The sequence below is a fragment of the Lytechinus pictus genome, chromosome 2 (assembly GCF_037042905.1).
Source record: "Lytechinus pictus isolate F3 Inbred chromosome 2, Lp3.0, whole genome shotgun sequence".
NCBI classification, from domain to species: domain Eukaryota; kingdom Metazoa; phylum Echinodermata; class Echinoidea; order Temnopleuroida; family Toxopneustidae; genus Lytechinus; species Lytechinus pictus.
Window position 1 is genome coordinate 14,149,300 of NC_087246.1, and position 18,827 is coordinate 14,168,126.

Genomic DNA, 18,827 nt, shown 5'->3' on the forward strand with positions numbered 1-18,827 from the left:
TCTCTATATATCTCAATTGCTTTTGTGCCCATCTTCCTTTAAAAAAGTATTATACCCTGATGACTTGTTGTTTTGGGGATGTGAATTAATGCCATTCATGGACCTAAGTAGCTTGTACTTTCCTGCACTTGAACTCCCTGAACCATGAACCGTTGTGTCTTGTGTCTCTGATTAGGACTATCCCCTCACTGGTAGTCCCATCTTGTTCATTTCTCTAGGTGAAATTAATTGCTCATTTTGCCAGACAGATGTTCATAAAATTGAGGCAAATACACTGACAAGTGGTTGGGTCTGCGACGTGCACGTGAAAATGTCGGGTACCTGTGTATGGGCTGTACAACTTTAAGGGTATATTTCATTATCTTAAAGGGTTTGGAGTTGTTTACAAAATAATAGGAATGGATCAAGACAGAAAGGGTTATTGATTTCTGCTGTTTTGAAAATGTGATCTCTAAGACAGTGTGAAACTGGGTGAGTAAAAGTTGTGACAAGTGTGACAAATATAAGAATATGGAATACTATAATATGTCTCAAGAAAACATATTTTGAGTAAAACTACTGAATAAGAAAATTGGATGAAAGTTGTCTCTTCTCTGCTTGACAATAGAATCATCAGATGCCAACTACTTTTGAACATTCTCAACTTACTTATTTTTTATCTTAACTCATTCAAATTCTCATATTCCTGCTTTGCTTTTCATTTTTAACACAGTTGTTTTGTTCATTTGGGTGACATTAAATAGAGGGATAGATAGATGAGGGGAAGAAGTGCACTCTAAAAACGGTTAAAAAAAATTGAAAAAAGTAAATCAGCTCTTAAAGGGAGGAGCAACATAAAAAAAAAATAGAAAAAAAAATCTCAGGCGCGGAGATGGGGGGGGGGGTATTTCTTTTCACCAAATGCCCTTCCTTTCTATGAGATGATCTTTTTTTTGGCTTGTCAAATTTTTGGGAAACAATTAGTACCCCATTTATCCTTGATCTGTACTGCACTTTCCATTCTATTTATAGATGGTGGAGGAGAGGCAGAGAGGACGAGTATAGACGGAATGCAAGTTGGACATTTTATGTCATTTCACCAAAAATGAACAAATTTAGGATACATTGATAATCTTCTTGCAACAGAAGTATGAATTGACTTGTTCGATATAAAAAACAGACCATATAGCAAACTTGTAATTGATGCATGCAGTCTATTAAATTTCTTGCGAGACCCCAAGTTAGATAACAAATATCTAGCCTCTTTACATAGATACTCCAGCTAAGTCAGTTTAATACCTCTTCAACATATAGTTGGTAGTCATTTTATTAACGGGCCTTGGTATCCTCTCATGAATAAAACTTTCGGAGTGGGTTCCCTTTAATTGTAATAGGTCATCATCATCGTCATGAAATTACCGTTTGTGCTCTGCTACGCCGCGCGCCGCCGAGCATCAAAGTTCATTTGGACGTGCTTGGTCGGGCCCGCCCTGTCATTGCTGCTGCCCCATAGAAACGTTCCCCCCTCTCCCTGTTATTAGGCAAGCCAACCTGGTTTTCAAATTCCCTCCTAATTTTTGGTCGGAATGCATTTGACACGTTTGGGGAGCGGAACATAGAGAGGGAGTAAATGGGGAGAGGAAAAGGGAGAGGAAATTGAAAAGATTGTTAGGCCTGGTTGACTTTGATGTCTTTATTTCAAAACTGGAGGAAAATTGAATGGTTCTCAATGTGGGGTCCCACATTAAAGGGATACTGGTCTAAAAATACAGATTATCTCGCCCCCTTAATTGAAAGTTTCCCAGCTTGATACCCCAAATGAATGCAATGTTCTGTAAAAACTCTCATATTAAACCTGCCAAGTTTCATTTCCATGGGCATTGATTCAAATTAACAGAAAAATATGTATTTTTAGATTTCACATAGAGAATGGGCCTTATATGCAATCATGCACCAGCTGGATAGAGCATAGCCTAGGATAGAAATGTGTAGAACATGTAGAGTATGTTGAATGCTCTTAAAAAAAATATGGATAAAACATGATTTAAGGCAATTTTCAGTCTACTTTTTAGTATTCATATTCCTATTTGCTGTGGATACTGCATTTTAAAATACCTTGATTGAAGAATAAATTTGGTATGATTATGTTTGTGTTATTACGTACATCTTTCTAGTTTCAGTAGAATGAATAAAAACTTTGTTTGTTATAGAGATGTAATGAGCATTATGAACGTGTGCAAGTAACCTATTCTAGAAAATGAATGTCCAATTCCATATTCACCACCCAATAGGAACTTACCCCTGTAGTACATTATTTACTCCCACCCTCAGAGCATCTGATTTCCAGAGCCAACAGTTACGCCTTAAATGTTTCATCTATGAATGATATGATATTCATCCGTACAACCGAGCAGTCGTCAAATCTAACGCCTGCACTAACAAGCCCCTAGCACCATTACTAATGCAACCCCTACTTCCTGCCGATGTCCATTCACCGCGAGAATACGAATTGACTGACTGACTGACATCTTCATAGATAATGATGACACCAACAAGATAATCGTGATCATGCTCATGAAAAATAATAGGATTTTCACGCCTGCTTGTTAGCAACTATGGATTCATTAATATTCAACAAAGAGGATGGTTGTAGCGATTCTACTCAATGAAGCAGGAAAAAAAATGACTTTTCTTGTGTACAGAGAGCATTTCTGTACACACCCAAAGTTAATAGGCTGAGTCATAAAGTGTGATGCATTTTTTATATATTTTGTTTGGGAGGAAGAAATTAGTTTTCAGGGATAGATATGCATGGATTGCTTGTTGTTGGTATATTTTTTCAATCTCATGTTGGCATTATATAAACTATTTGTAAATTTTGTTTTTGAACATACATGTAAAGCCTGCAGATTGAGCATTTTGTGACATATTTAGAAAAAAATCTAAAAATCAATATAAATTAAACTATGACTCTCCTAACAATTGGTTACCATTATTTTTGTTTAGTGCGATAAATAGTTTTTTCATATCTTCTTTATTTGGTGGTATATAAGGCAAACCATCCATGCCTTGCATGTTATTTGATTGGTAAAATCATAGGCAAAATCAGAAAATATTGAATTTTAATTTTAGTTTTAAATTTTTAAATCATAGTTTTCGATTTGGGTCAGATGGCTTAATATGAATTCACACCTTCTTGCCAACATTATAGGAAGAGGAAACCATGTTGTGGGTAGATAAAAGAATTAAGAAGGATTCTTATTCAAGGAGAAGTGATAAACCTAAGCAGGGAATGCTATGTATATGCAGTCAGTGCAGAAATGACATCATCTACACAAAATAGCCACTGATGTAATCTCATTATCCAATGTTTGACTTAAAAACCCAGGGCACAGACATTAGATCAATAGTGATTCATAAATGCTTTGTTATCATACCAGAAAGCTGATAATTGTGGTTATATTTCACCAGTTTTGTAACAATAGAGGACCACCAAGTTACCCCTTTGAGCCATCCCCACATCACTAGACCATGAATAGGTTCGGTCAATAGCTATGTTTTAACTGGTTTGACTCTACCACAATAAACAATGCCGCTCATTCACAGGATTACTGAAGTGAAAAAGGATGATTCAAATATGAAGTGATTTATATCATTTTGTTCAATCACTGATCTTTATAGCAGAACAGAAAATTCTGAAATTTGCATGACTGGCACTGAATTCAGTAAATCTTTTGATCAAGTTTATAGAAATTAAAAAAAAAATTCTCATAAGAATAACCATCAAATTCAATACAGTCAGAGAGCACAGATTACTACATTGAGTGTCTGCATTTGATTTTAGGAGATGAACATGTAGGCTTCTTATTCATGGCCTATTATTCATAAAAAAAACTTTAAAGAGCTACTCTGTGTACACACCACTAATTTCACCAGCCACAAATCAGTTGGGTGAGGCTAGTTTTAACAATACAGGACATTATTTCTACTCGGCTTCATAATCTCTAATAATATTACATTTTTAGGACATTGAGATGCAGAAAGACATTATGATAAAACTGGAAAGCCCTTAAAGTTATCATTAAAATATTAACTGTTTGGTCACTAAAACGCTTGTGGAAATGCTCCCCAGGGAGTGGAGAATGTGCATACATTGTGTGTGGGCATACCAGGATCCAATGACCGGGGTAATAATGATTGCAGAGCACAATAAAGTGCTTAGAAACAAAGTGTAAGTGCTTTATTAATGTAACTATTTAAAATTTGTTTTTTTGAACAAATGGTGTAGTAAGTAGGTTTTTTTTCTCAAGTGTTCTCTCAGACTATTGTCCGTTTGGTGGTATATTGTGAGTCACTTTTGTTTTCTGTTCTGAACACAGATCTTTTGTATTTGTTTGTACAAGGCCTTGTTTCATTTCTCTTCTCTTTTTTTTTTTTGGGGGGGGGGTAGGGATCCTGAGCAAACTAAATAAATAGGCTACTGAAATTCTGTTAGTTTATTGGCTAAAACCATTTTTGTTATGGAATTCTGTTTAAATGTCACCAATAAACATTTGATAAAACAGGATGCCTGATTAGATTTTGAAATGGTCTACACAAAGCTATTAAGCTATCTTCTGGTACCTATACCCCTCCCTTAAAACAAAAACCCAACAACCGTATACCAATTTACAAATACTATTTCTTTACCTGTGTGAAAACACTGGCTATTTTACAGAAAAATATTTGTTTCACATAGTGAGCAAGGGCTATACCCACTGAGTAATTCAATTGAATTACAATTTATGTATTCAACCTTGATCGTGATGCATGCATTGTGCTTTACCTGTTTTTAATACATTGTTCTGTGATAGAAAAAAAATCACTACCATAGAGTTAATTATGATTGTTTAAGCAGTACAAAGCACATTGGCTTAAATATATATTCATCCACTCTGATTATGTAGTGGATTTTAAAAGGGTGTTTCCCATTTTGTCTGGTATAAAGCCAAGGACCATTCATATTGCGTAATATTAACTGAGTCACTATTTTCTAATTTTTAGTTTAACTTAACATTTGATTTCCAAGCAATGTGCTGTAGTTGTTTTATTGTGGTCAATTTGAAAATGTATAAGTTTAGTATCAGTTTCAGTGATTTTTTTAAATTTGACTTTGAAAGAGCACTGTGTTTTTTCAGGGGGGGGGGGGGTGCTTGATGGGTGTTTCCCAGTTCATCTGGCATTCAAGAAAAAGGGCTTTCCCCACTGAGTAATAATCTGACTCACAAAATTCTTGTAACCAGTCTAGGTTCGCCTATTGTTCAATGAGCAAACTGAATGGTGTGGTAGAGGGCTATGCAAACAAAGATGAATTCATAATAATAGAAATATGCATTGATGGTTTTAATCTGTGAATCCTTTCGCACTTGTAAGTGTTTGAGGGTATATAATGGGCTAAAGAGAGAGAGAAAAAAAATGAGAGCATTTGAAATTCAGTTCTGATTATGGAGTTGAATATAAATGGAAAATGTTTAAGTCTTTGTTCATGGTTACTTATTTTAGAGTGTGTATATTTGGCTGAAATTAAAGAAAACAATAGTTAAAAGATCAATGTATTTCAATTTATGATTCTCTGTCATAAAAGTCTTCGAGGTTATAATTCTTTTTTTTTTTTTGGGGGGGGGGGGAATGGCACAAAATAAAAGAATGTGCATAGAATAAGAGTTTTATATGGCTGTGTATAGCACAGAAGTGGTTTCATATATCTTTCTAAGGGTTGATTGTATAATTGTATCAGGTGAACAAACTTTTTTATTCTTTTATTTTGTTTACAATGCTTTAGGTGCTCACAGTATTTTAATATCATAATTTTGAGCCTACAATACATTTTTATATGTATATAATAGATTATCTTTCTTGATTATGTGCATGCTATAAAGACCTTTCAAGTAAATTATAGTTGAGAATTATCAGAGTGATATGATAAATAAGGTGGTTTATGTTTCGTTAAGTGTTTGCAGTTACAACAGGTGGAAGAAATTAGGCTATTATCTATAATTTAAAGTGGTTGTATTTCAATAATAAGTTTTCATGCAAATAAACGATTGACATCAATGTCTTATCTGCTAAACCAACAAATGGAGCAGATGTTATGAAGCCTACAAATATGGACCATTATATCAAGCCGAACGGAGAGGTTATTATTAATTTTCAGATCATAACAATCACTTTGCCTAGGTGTCTATAATGTATTTCAATGTGCAATTCATGTAGATTGTATGCCAAAACAATTATTAAAATCAGACCTATATATTTTGTGTTTATTAAATATTGTTTCTTTGGATTAAAAATTAAGAAGTGTCCATATTCCAATTGTGATTGATTTGCACAAATTTAAAATGGTTTCCCTTGTTCCAGCCACTCCCATAAAAATAGAATACCAGTAAAAATACAGCATGTCTCACACTGTAAACTAAATAAGCTCTGAAACAGTGATTAAATTACTGATTCTGTTCTCGCAGTAGAAGCATTATAAACACAGCCTAAGATAGTACACATTGCAACAAACTCTTATTGTCTGATATATAATTCTAAGTTCACTTTTCACCAATTGGACAGCAATATCATGTGGAATATAATTTTAACACGATTCAGAAACTACATTGATATTGTGCTGTTTGTGCAACAACCTTGAAAATGCGCAATGACTTGTCTACATCATGCAGTTTGTATTCAATCATTATTATTTTCATCCTTTATACCCCTTATATTGAGCACATTTACAATTTTGTGCTATGCTGCACTGACTGCGCAGACATAGTACCGGTATATCACAAAAATGTCACAGCTGCAAAGCTATTGTTGGAATTCCGATTGATTACGTATTTAAAGATAAAAAAAGCATAGAACCATTGAGTCATAACTATTTTACACTTTCAACTATACCGTTCAATCGATATCAGATTCATTTATCACCCCTCTTTTGCTTTTTTTTTTTACAGATGCACACTACATGGAAATTCATCTAATTCAGATATGTTACAAAGAGAAAATGCAGTCTTTATATACACTACATGCCTACCTGTTCTTTTCTAATGGTACCCAGGAACTTACATAATATTTCTTTGCACTATTTTTCTTCTGCTTTGCTGAAACAGGGTTTCCTGGGCAACATTGTCTGTCAAATCATGCCACCTATTTACCTTTAAATATTTGCAATATTGATTTATCATAATATAGGTAATAAAATATACGTCGATGAGGAAAAAAATAACATTAAGTTTAATATTAGCAGTGGCTTCGTAGAATAGGTAAAAGATGTTTGTTAGAGGTGTTGTGACTCAGTGGATAATTCTCTAGACTGTGAACCACAAGGTCCGGGGTTTAAATCCCACCACAGCACTCGCATCCTTCGACAAGGTGTTTATATACATTTTCCACTCTCCACCAGGTGTAGTAAATGGGTGCCCGATTGGAAGAATTCCTTGAACGCTCAAGCTTCTGATCAGAGTAGCTGTGCTGAAGCTGGGGTAATATATGCAGCGCTTAGAAACATTTGTACATGTATTAAGCACTATATAAATGTTGCATATTATTGTTATTATTGAAATTATTTCTGGTCTGAATAATTGTTTTTTGTAGGTCACTATTGTGGCCTAACCAAATTGTTTGTGGCTTTGATTGACTATAATTTAGTCATGGAAGTGTTAATTGTTCAAATGTCTATCAAAATATGTCGGTGGAGGAAAGTTTTTTTAGCATTATATTTCATATGCACTCGCTTAACATAGACATTTTGTGAAGTGCTTATAGATGCATTTATAGGATTAATTTTTCAAAAATATTACTTGTAACATAATATAGTGTATGAAGTTTTATGTACATTTATTTTTCATCTTTTTTTCAAGATGTTACAATAGGTTAACTCTTAAAGACCGAGCATGTAGTGATTTTTTATAATTCACAAGTCGAGCATTGTACCACTGAACCTTTAAGCTAGTAAGCAAATAATCACTGTTGGTGAAGGTGATGGGCAAACCATCACTTACGAGGCAAGCTGGATGTAGCTATCTTTCCGAAGCGAAGCTGAGGAAAGGTAGCGAGTATATCCAGCTTGCAGAGAAAGTGATAGTTTGCCTCTTCACCTGATATCAAGAGGTTGTTATATGCTTTAAACATAGAAACCGATATCAATACGTCTCTGTAAGATTTTTTTTTTAAATCAAGGTTTCCTTTGAAAAAAAAAATCCGTCGAGACGATTATGCTTGTTTTTTAATGCTAGCGCGTATGTAAACTGCACAAGATTTATTGTGACCTCACAAACGAACTTTACCATCACAACAAAACAATCGAGGGGCAATGCACTTTTTTTCGCATGGGCACCCATATAGATTTTGCGCGATCGTCACTGCAGGTGATGGAGAAAGATGGACCCGAGTGGTAAAATTTGCGCGTACTCAAACTAATTCATAATGCGTTATGACCCTATCGCTGAAAAAGATAAGCGAAACAAAAAAGGTCCATCACTGCCAGTTATGATTGATGGGGAAACTACCCTTTATCACGTGATCGACTTCTGACCAATCCCATAGCAAGATTTTTAGTATATGGAATATAATATAAAATACACACAATTAAATAATAACAACATCAAAACAAAAAATATGACAAAAACAATTAAGAAACCAGCCCTCCTACAAATTGAAATATATAGAAATTCAGGTATATCACCATGCTTTTTGATATTGCAAGTAAATCCTACAGAAGACTTTGTATTGGTTGTTTTTACCATAATGTGTTAATCTGTTATATGATATTGTATATGAATGCAATCTATGACATAAGTTACCTTGAAATAAACAATGATCCTATTGCCCACTTTGGATTCCCTGAAGGCATTCAAGTGTCTAGAAATGGTGAAATAATTGTGTATAGTTACTAGTTGTCATGGTTACAAGATAGGACGCAGACAAGATATATACATGTTTATTACGTAATTAATATAGATCATTATAAGATAAGATGGCATTGTTGATAAAATCACTGTAGCCATAGACATGTATATCTGTGTTATTTTCCTATACTATTTATATTTTTTTCATAATTTATCTATTTCATTCTTCTACACACTTGTTTGTATGATGTCTATTGTATTTTGTTTCCATTTTATGTTGATGCCACGTATAACTGATAATTTATACTTTGAGTAATATAAAATAAAAAATTGCTTCATTCTACATACAGAAAATTAATACAGTCTTTGAATGATTTAGTTTTTTGTTTAAATAAAACAGTATGCAAATAATAAGATTTGATCATTGTTGTATTTTCAAAATATTACCTGTTGTTAAATTCTATTGTGTGTGTAATACTAGAGTTTTGTATATCTTCACAATATAAGATGTTCAATCTTTCCCTTATTTGATTCCATTTTAAAAGAAAATTCTTGTAAATTTGAATATAATTCTAATAAACTTTTCCAAGCAACTATCATACTGTCTAGATTATGCATTATCAAACAATTAAGATTTCTAATATGATGATTATATCTTTTTTAGTTGATAGATGAATCGTAACACAATTGGAAGTAGAGAGATTTGAATGTGATACTGATTCAGCAAACAATAATGCATTCAAAGAGAATAGCTTCAGAAACATTAGCCTACTGAACATGTCTGAGTGAAACATAGAAAATAATAAATGGGATATAGTGGAGTGATATTAGTAAACAGGAATGAATTACATTGATAAACCTTTCCAGAGGGTACCTATTGAGGAGGTAGAAATGAAGACAATCTGGTCATTTATCAAAGCGGTACATCATCATCGAGCTCAGTAATGGACAAGATGAGACAAGGAAGATAAGGTTTCAACTCCTCTGCTGATGCGTATCTATCTAATTTGATGAAATTGTTTCATTTGGAAAGGGAGACGATGTTGATCGGGCGGGGTTTGGGACTTTGGAGCTGTCGGCGCGATTCCATTGTAGGGATAGTGATACCTGGAGGTTGCTTGGTCTTTGTTCCGTTGGAATTTTGGGGATTGACAGATAGAAAGATTGCCATCCCTTGGGAGGGAAGAGAAATAAGAAGGATAGGGGGAGACAGAGAAATATATTCAGAGAGAAAGAGCAGTGGTTTAATAAGCCCAAAACCATTGGTGTCGGTGACAAAATTCTTAATAGTTTTGAGCGAGCAAAGCAAAAGAGCCAGTTTTTTCCTATTTAAAATATAATGTAATTTTGTAGTAGATTTTAGTATAATATTCAGAAATTAACATCACATGTTATCCTTTGTCCTTTAGTTTCTTTCATTCTTCGTTATTTTCTTTTTTTTTTCATTGTAAAAATATTTTGGGGTTCATGGCTCCAAAGGGCTCCCTCTGATCTTTTGCCTCTGAGAGAGAGAGTGATAGGGGAAAGGAAGGGACTCAGGTGAGAAACATAAAGAAGAGGAAATTAGAAGATGGGAGAGAGACAAATAGATGAAAAGAAATCATTGAAGAGAAGTTTAGTGTTAAAAGGGAGGAAAAGAAGGGAAGACCTAAGAGAGAGAGAGAGGAGAAAATAAACAAATGAAGTCTGAAAAATATGAAACTGAAATAAGAGGCAGAAGAAACACACACAAAAAGAGGAAAGGTAATAAAGGTAGAAAGATGGAGGAAAATAGATGTCGAGTGTGAGAGATAGAAAATATGATGAGGGCAATGAGAGAAGAATGAAAGAGGGAGACTCCAGAAGTAAGTTCACTATAGAAGATCATGACTTTACATTTGCTGTCATTAAATAGATACCATCATTTCTGTGATAAATATAAAGAGTTGCAGATGTCGTCATCATCTTCCATCACCTCCATCACTTCCATCATTAGCATCATCAACATCATCATCAACATCGTTATCATTATTGTCACGATCATCTTCATCAATTGTCATCAACGTCAGTGTCAACGTCATTGTCACCATCATTGTAATCATCACCACCACCACCACCACCATCATCACCACCACCACCACCATCATCACCACCACCACCACCATCATCACCACCACCAACATCATCACCACCACCACCAACATCACCACCAACACCACCAACACCACCACCACCAACACCACCACCATCTCATATCTTATCACTTCTTCTCTCTTTATAAAATCATTTAGGATGCTTCTATTTCATTACACTGTTAAGCTGGCAGATAGTAGAAATGCTACATTTTCCAAATATTGTTAAGACACACATTTATAACAGTAATTGGTAATGCATTTGCAGAATCATGATCTATTTGGCCCATGCCATCTTTACATCTGAACAATGTAGAGTTTTTTAAATCTTTGAAATATTGCCTTCTCCATTTGCATTGTTTTTCCATAAACTACAATCAAATGATACAATTTTACTATTTCTTTGAGGATTTGGGTTAATATTTTTCTGCTCCTATCTGGCAATCTATCATTGGAAGTCAGAAACAGTGGAAAACAAATGCAAGCATTCATACTCAAAATTACAAAGAGACTGGTAATGTATGTTGCAATCTTTTGAAATTTATTCAAAATAATAATATCACATGTTTGGTGAATTGACATCAATAAGTTACAAACAATTTCATTTGAAATCATCTTTTCTGTTGAATAATATATATACTGGCAATTTGTGAAGAACAACAATAATAAACATCAGCTGAGTGTACAAAACATGTTAATATTTTTGTCTGCTTTCGAATAACCAGGAGGTTATATGAGAGTGAAATAGTATGTGCTATTGCCCAAATGGCTTAATTCATGTTATGATATATTGCGAGTTTACATATACATCAATTATGCAAGAGACATATACAAATATAACTGTCAAAATCATAATTAACCATACAATTGTGGACGAATGAATAATTGATATGATTGAGGAAATGAATATAATAATGGCCCAAGTCCATCTCTTTGCTAAATTGAGTAAAACATGGGATCTTGTTTATTATACATAAGCCCACCTTGTATATAATTTGTATCCCGGAATTTCACCCAAAATACCCCATATGAGTGAAAAATACTAAGATTGTCAGTGGATATACACACACACACGCACAAAAAAATTACTCAAAATGAACTATCATGGACTTAGGTCATTCTTGTATTCATTGAGAGTGTGAAAAAAATGTGGAGAGACAGAGAGGGGGGGGGGGGGTGTAAGTACAATGGGAGTGAGAAAAAATCATAACAGAAGTAGAAAACTGAAGGCAATAAAAATGAAATATGCAGATAGACAGTGAGAGAGAGAGGAGAGAGAGAGAGAGACAATAAGAAGAGAAATATTGAGGGAGAAGGAGGAGAGATAGGGGAGGGGGTTGGGTGGAGGGGGGGGGGGGGTTGGGGCTGAGAAAGGTAAAGGGGAATGGACCTGGAATACAGGAGCATTTAAGAAAGTTTACAACATTGCAATTCGAAGGCCACTTTTTGAACTAAGAATCAAGAAATAATCTTTTCAGAAGTTGCAGACTATATTAGGAAAGTAGCAAATACGCTTTGTAATCACAAAATATTAAAAAAATACTTATGATTGGCAGTGTAAACCCTATTAGAAGACTTATGTTACATCAATGACCATGTTATAAAATTGCTGCAAAAGTTCTTACAGATAATTTTGAAATAGACTTAAATACAAGAACCATCCTCTAAACCCTCAAAATCACAGATCTGTCATTATTTGATAACTTTTCCTTTGCTTTTCTGCTCACATCACTTTCAGAGTGCAACAAGAAAATACATAACAGATATACATGGCGTGTGTAGAGACTTGAGTGTCTTGCTTGAGAAAAAATTGAGGAGAAAAAAGGCAGTATTGAATTTCATTCTGAAGTTCTGGTGGTAATCTTGTAGACAGCTGTTTGATCGCGTATAGCATGTGGCAGATTCGTAGCGCAGCCCCTGGTAAACTCATCCTAGCTCAGTTACGCTCTCTCGTTTAATCAAAATCTTAGCCGGGCTTGATAGGAACACCAGCTTCAAGAAAGCATGACTGAATCATATTAAATAACTGCCAATTTTTGGGAAATCATTAACGTTAGGTGACCCTTTAAAGAGACAAGGTGAAAAAAGCAGTAGTAATATACAACACAAATACTCATTTTTTTTGGCAAAGTGAATTGCTGCTGGTATAAGAAGGGGGCCCAATAATATGTATGAAATGTTTTGTAAGTTTGCCTTTTTAAATAGAGAAAATATTAAAATAAAAATAATCTGTTAGAGTAATGTGAACAGCTTAAAAACAAGTAATGCAGAAAAACAGTGATACTTTGTATTTTAGGTCATTTCACATACTACAATGCTTTGACATAATACATTTTTATTTTCATATTTTAGACCATGTTATCATCCATATTATTTTCTCACATTGCCAGATCTACATATTGAATGCTGATCTTGTAATAAACCATACTTCCACAATATATCACATCCATTGCAAATATATACAATTGCATCTATACTGTATATTTTTTTGTAAATAAAAAGATGTACATCTGAAGGTATTTTCCCCTTAATTAGCTCATGTCTCCCAACTGTCCACTTCCCCCTCACTTAAGACATCAACTTCTGCCAAGCTGTGCGGTTGTCAGGTTTTGCGCCTGTTTTTTGCACAATACCTTTAATATGTGATGAGCAAAATTAATTTTTCATGACAAATAATGCAGATGTCGACATAATCTAATAAATTAAGCAGAAGCTTTGACATATATTGCACTTAATGACAACAACAAGGCATTTGATGGTCCTATCCACTGTTCAGTAGCCATAATTGTCCACTGCTTGAGCCTGGCTTCCCGATTAAGTCATTATTTTATTACGGTGGATAGGAAATAAGTTGAAAAATTCAATGGACTAATTGGCTATAAATTGAATTGCGAAAAAATGTGTATATGATTAGGTTATTACAGCCATAAATTGCATGACCATACTGATATATTAAAGAGTAGAATATTAGATTTTACATCTTGAATTTTCGATGGAAAGTTATGTTCTAAAAGATAGGATTTTTATCAAGTAATAGTGACATCAGCTTTTGCAGTGCAGATAATTGTATTCAAAGTAACAGAAATGGCAGAAACTAAAGATTGTAATTGCTTTGATTAAGTAATGTTTTAGTTATATTATTTGACAAAATCAAAACAACAACCATGCATACATCACAAAGCAAATAATTTGATATTCATCTTGATTTTTTATCAAATGTTATTTAGTTGTCACCATCATGTATAAGAAAATATGCAAGACATCTCTCTCCACAGTTGCATGAGAAGTTAGCTGATAAAAGTCACAGGGATTTAAGTATACGACCAGTTACGACCAAGACCAACACAAGTGCATGGATACTTGTTAGCAAAACTAAAACTTAGATTTTCAAATCTTGGCAGAAAAACACTTCCTAAGTTTAAACAGTCTGTGGTTCATTTATCAATCGCAAATTGGTGAGATATGCAATCGATTGCAAATAAGTTTCTGGCAACATCTTCCTTAGTTATGTATTAATTATGACCAGCTGTGTTCTGTGTAACGTTTTCATGGAATGTGAATTATCATTATTTTGGATATCATTTATACAAACATAGTTTACATGAGGCACATAATGATTAGTTATAATATAATTTACAACTTAACTTGCCCGCAATAGGGCTGAGTTAATGGCAATAAAATGGGATGGTATTTAACATTTAGCAAACGTCTAACACAAGAGTGTTCATGATTGCAAAAATTATATTATAACAATTAACTGAAATTAGAGAACAAATATTTTGAGCCTGCTCATTCATTTAAAAATAAGGTAGGAATTGCAACTATTTCTTTTACATAAATGTAATTAAAATACAACATATTTCAAATGTAAAACAAAATCACATGTACAAAAATTGATCCAAGTGCATTTCATCAAAAATAAGTGTTTGGATAGTATATTTACTTATGTACATAACTGTTTAATATAAATGCTGAAATAATTTATAAATCTGTAATTATGCAAGTGATAGATTTATATTGGATTGTTTCTTTTTTGTCTTAAAATGCAGCAATATGTCCCTGATGGTAGCCATAAGGTATGACATAGCACAGCTAAGGAGAAACAACTCTGCCCTTGAATATTGATGACAAATAACCAGCAAAAATCAAATATTTTACCTCGATCATTTATTATTGCTGTGATATGCATTCATATAAAAAAATGCATATCATTTTTCTTAACTGTAACCTGCCATCGGTTTAGACAAATTCATTTTCATGGCTTTTTGTATGATTAGATATACTGTATATGAAACTTGAACATTATATTCATTTGAATACCCTTTCATATATATTGTTTTGATATAGCAACACCCGATGTTTCTTAGAATTGCCCCTATAAGTCCATTCTCTTTCAGTGCTACTATGCATCTTGCATTACAAATATAAAGAGCAAAACAAAGCGGCGATAGCTTTTTAGTTCATTGTGAAGATAGTTGAGCCCATGCTCTTTGAGTCTGATGTTTTTATTGGAGCAGTTAGGGTGTTAGAATCCTCCAATCTGTTTATGCATCATTCAACAGATAGGCATTAGAGTGGACTGTAACACTTTAACAAAGCAAAGCACATCCACATGAACTGATAGCACTCAAAACACATTTCAACCATCAGTTGCTGAAGTTTTGAGATGTTTTGTATTTTCTCATATTTCGTAGTAGGATGTTTAAAAGAAATTGCCTGTCATACTGTATATTCCTGTTGAATGATTGTGGTCAAGAGCCTGTTTTTCCTGTATAAGATATTTGGATCTAAGCTTGTAAAAAGTTGAAATTTGCGCAAAGGCTATATTTGCATTGTGTACGTACCATCGTCCCAGTCTTGTCCTATTTCTTGGTATGGAGGATCTTCCTCCTCGACATGGGGCACTTGTACACTTACATTTCTTTGCCACACTGGGCGATGAGTCCTCTGCCACGTGTTGAGCTCTCTTAAATGATCCTTAGGCTCAAAATAAATACTTGTTTGGTCCCAAATGGGCCTTTCATGTGGACCATAGTTTGGCCCGAAGGTGGATCCGTAGACACTGTTGTCATAGGAGCCTTTGTGTTGGACAGGGAAGCATCTGCAGAGATATCCAAGGGTTATAACAAGCACTATGAGAATCAACAGACCAATGATACCAATGATGATTGCAAGGATTTCTGGGCTCAAGGGCACTGATTCTGAGGCAGAGCTACCAACATCTGGCTTGTATGCAGTGGTGTCTGTTGAGGTCTTTGGTCGCATGGTGACAGCAGTTGAAACATTGCTCTTTGGAGTGGTGGTTTCTACAATTACAGGTTGGACAATCATCAGCAAGCTGGAAGAGAGACTTCCAATAGCATTACTTACGTTGCATGTGATAAGTGTGCCATTGTCCATATCCCTTGGACTAATGATCATTTGCGTTTGGTCCCGAGAGAACTTGACACGCTCTGCAGGGATTTCAGGTGTTCTCTTCCAAACATAATGGCTGGGTCCTGGATTGGCATCCGCAATACATTGGAATACAAATTCTTGATCGGCATGGACAGCATCATTTGCTTTTTCAAGGCTAACTCGTGGTTTATACAACACGTTTAGACCACTTAGGACACAGTGCTCCGAATATGTATCATCGGCCTCGCTACTTGCGTGGCACTCAAATGAGGCACCATTCAAACTTGCGTCTGCCTGAAACCTGTGTCGCAGAGTACGGTATCCTGTTGTAACAGTGTCATCGATTTGAACTTGTGATATAAGAATTCCATTGCGCTTCCATTTGAGGGTTACGGGTGGGTTAGCTCGCTCGGACTTGCACAAGATTGTAACAAACTCACCTTCGGTGTAGTTGGGCTTTGTCAGGGGCTCACAGCGTGGAAATCTACTTCTGTCAGGGAGATGGTAAATTTCCAGACGAGCACTACGGGATCTTAAAACCTCCTGGGTCACCCCTGCATTTGAGATGCTCTCGACCGCACACTCGTAGCTGTGATCATCTGATTTGGATACGGAGCGTATGTGCAGGTTATACTGGCCGGAGTTGGTGTTGACCATGATGGAATACCTGGTGGCGTTGAGCTGGTGACCAACAATCGCTGTACCATTGCTAAGGAGGATTCCACCTCTGTACCACAGGACCTTATGACGTGAGTTGAGGTTGCTGATGCTACAATCCATTGTTGCAGCTCTCCCTTCCAGGACTGCAACCGGACTTGGCTGCACTGTAAATTGAACCGCCTGGCTTAGAACTCCTAATGCAAGGTGTAACATTATCAATGCCTTGCTCATGAGCAAGATGTTCAGGTTATCATAACTGACCACGGCCATTTCTCCTTCAGTTTATATCTTCCAGGTAAGAAAGTTGTCAAAATTGTTTTGTACTTAAAGATCTGCTTTCACCTCAGCATATTTGAAAATATTATCGCTCAATTGAACTAACAAAGTAGAGTTGGTAACATCAAATAATTTGTTCAAGAGTTAGGTGAAGATTGAAGAAGCAACTCACAAAATAGATTCCATTAATTTATCTCATTGTCTGTACAATTCCAATGTGAAATTGATTTCAGTGTCCTGATCAAACTGCAAATAGTTTAAAAATTCAGAGACATCTCCAGTCTGCTTTGATTCCTGGATGTGAAAATCCTCTAGATGTTCACCTTTCTAGATAATGTTTATTGCTGCGTATCCTTTATTAACACCAAGTACTTGAAGTGATCTGCGCTTCCGGATAGAACAAGGTGATCGTCAGAAGAGGTCAAGTTGAATTCCAGAGAAAATTAAGGAAATTAATTCACAAAAGCCAAAATATGAAGAAAATTTTGTTGTCAACCCTCATGTATTAACCAAAGTACCGAGTTCCTTCACAACATATGCCGGATGAGTGCTCGTTATCCAAATCGCTGTAAGAAATATAAAAAAATAAAATGAAAGTATGTGATATTAGTCATCCACTCTCGAACATAATTAGCTGATAAACAACGACAACAGTCTAGTGATGAAATGTTATTTACAAAAAGAGGTTGGCCGTCTAACAACATATATCGCAGGTTAGGTGGCTAACTGGAGGTGTTTTGATCGAACAGTGCTAGCAAAGGCAACTAACTATACATCCAGTTTTTCCAAGCAGGACTGTAATGATATAAAAGATAATATAGTCTCCCTCTACCATCATGCATATGCATGATTCTTATTCCCCTTTACAATGACTCAGAGCCAATCACAATCCCTCCACTGTGTTGTAGACATTGTGGAGCTTACTTTGAGGGATTTCATTTGCACCCTGCTTTGTGAATCATGCATATTCATGACTAATTGCTAAAGTGCCTGAGCCAATTAGGGCAGAGATGATGCAGTGCACAGCTGTGCGAAGTGTACTCATTGTTGTGTTTATCAAGAAAAGACCCCACACACTCTTCTGCTCTGCAAGTCCCGCCCACCCACACTTCAGGCACACTCCAAGCCATAGGACACGCCTCCAGCACACTTTTGATGCTAAGCCACACCTACGGCACACTTTTTAGGGAAGTGTGTACTGAAGTAGCTATTTCAATCCTGTCTTTAGCTTCAGAGAATAGAGATAGTTCATGCTTTTTGACTGAAAAGAGTTCATGTTTATATTTCATGGTTATTTTAGAATGGTAATGAATTGAAACGTACTCTAACATGATAAATGGTTGAAGGCACCCATTCTGTTATGTCATGGACAATGCATGAAGCTATTAATGTAGCAATGTACTGAAGTATTGCAGCAATACATATAGAGGATATTCTTGGATTATATTTTCTTGCATTTGTATCTCCTACTTATCCGTAGCAACCTCAATGCTTCTTTTCTGTATTTAGAAGTTTCATCTATTTTTATGGT

The 18,827-nt window shown here is 35.1% G+C and overlaps 1 protein-coding gene across 1 annotated transcript; it reads right to left on the reverse strand.

Moving 5' to 3' along the window:
• Positions 1-11,483: 11,483 nt before the first annotated feature.
• LOC129254763 (kin of IRRE-like protein 2) lies at positions 11,484-18,066 on the reverse strand. The gene has a single exon (XM_054893280.2). It carries the CDS (start codon positions 17,288-17,290, stop codon positions 15,785-15,787), a length of 1,506 nt encoding a protein of 501 aa, XP_054749255.2. The 5' UTR covers positions 17,291-18,066; the 3' UTR covers positions 11,484-15,784.
• Positions 18,067-18,827: the final 761 nt, after the last annotated feature.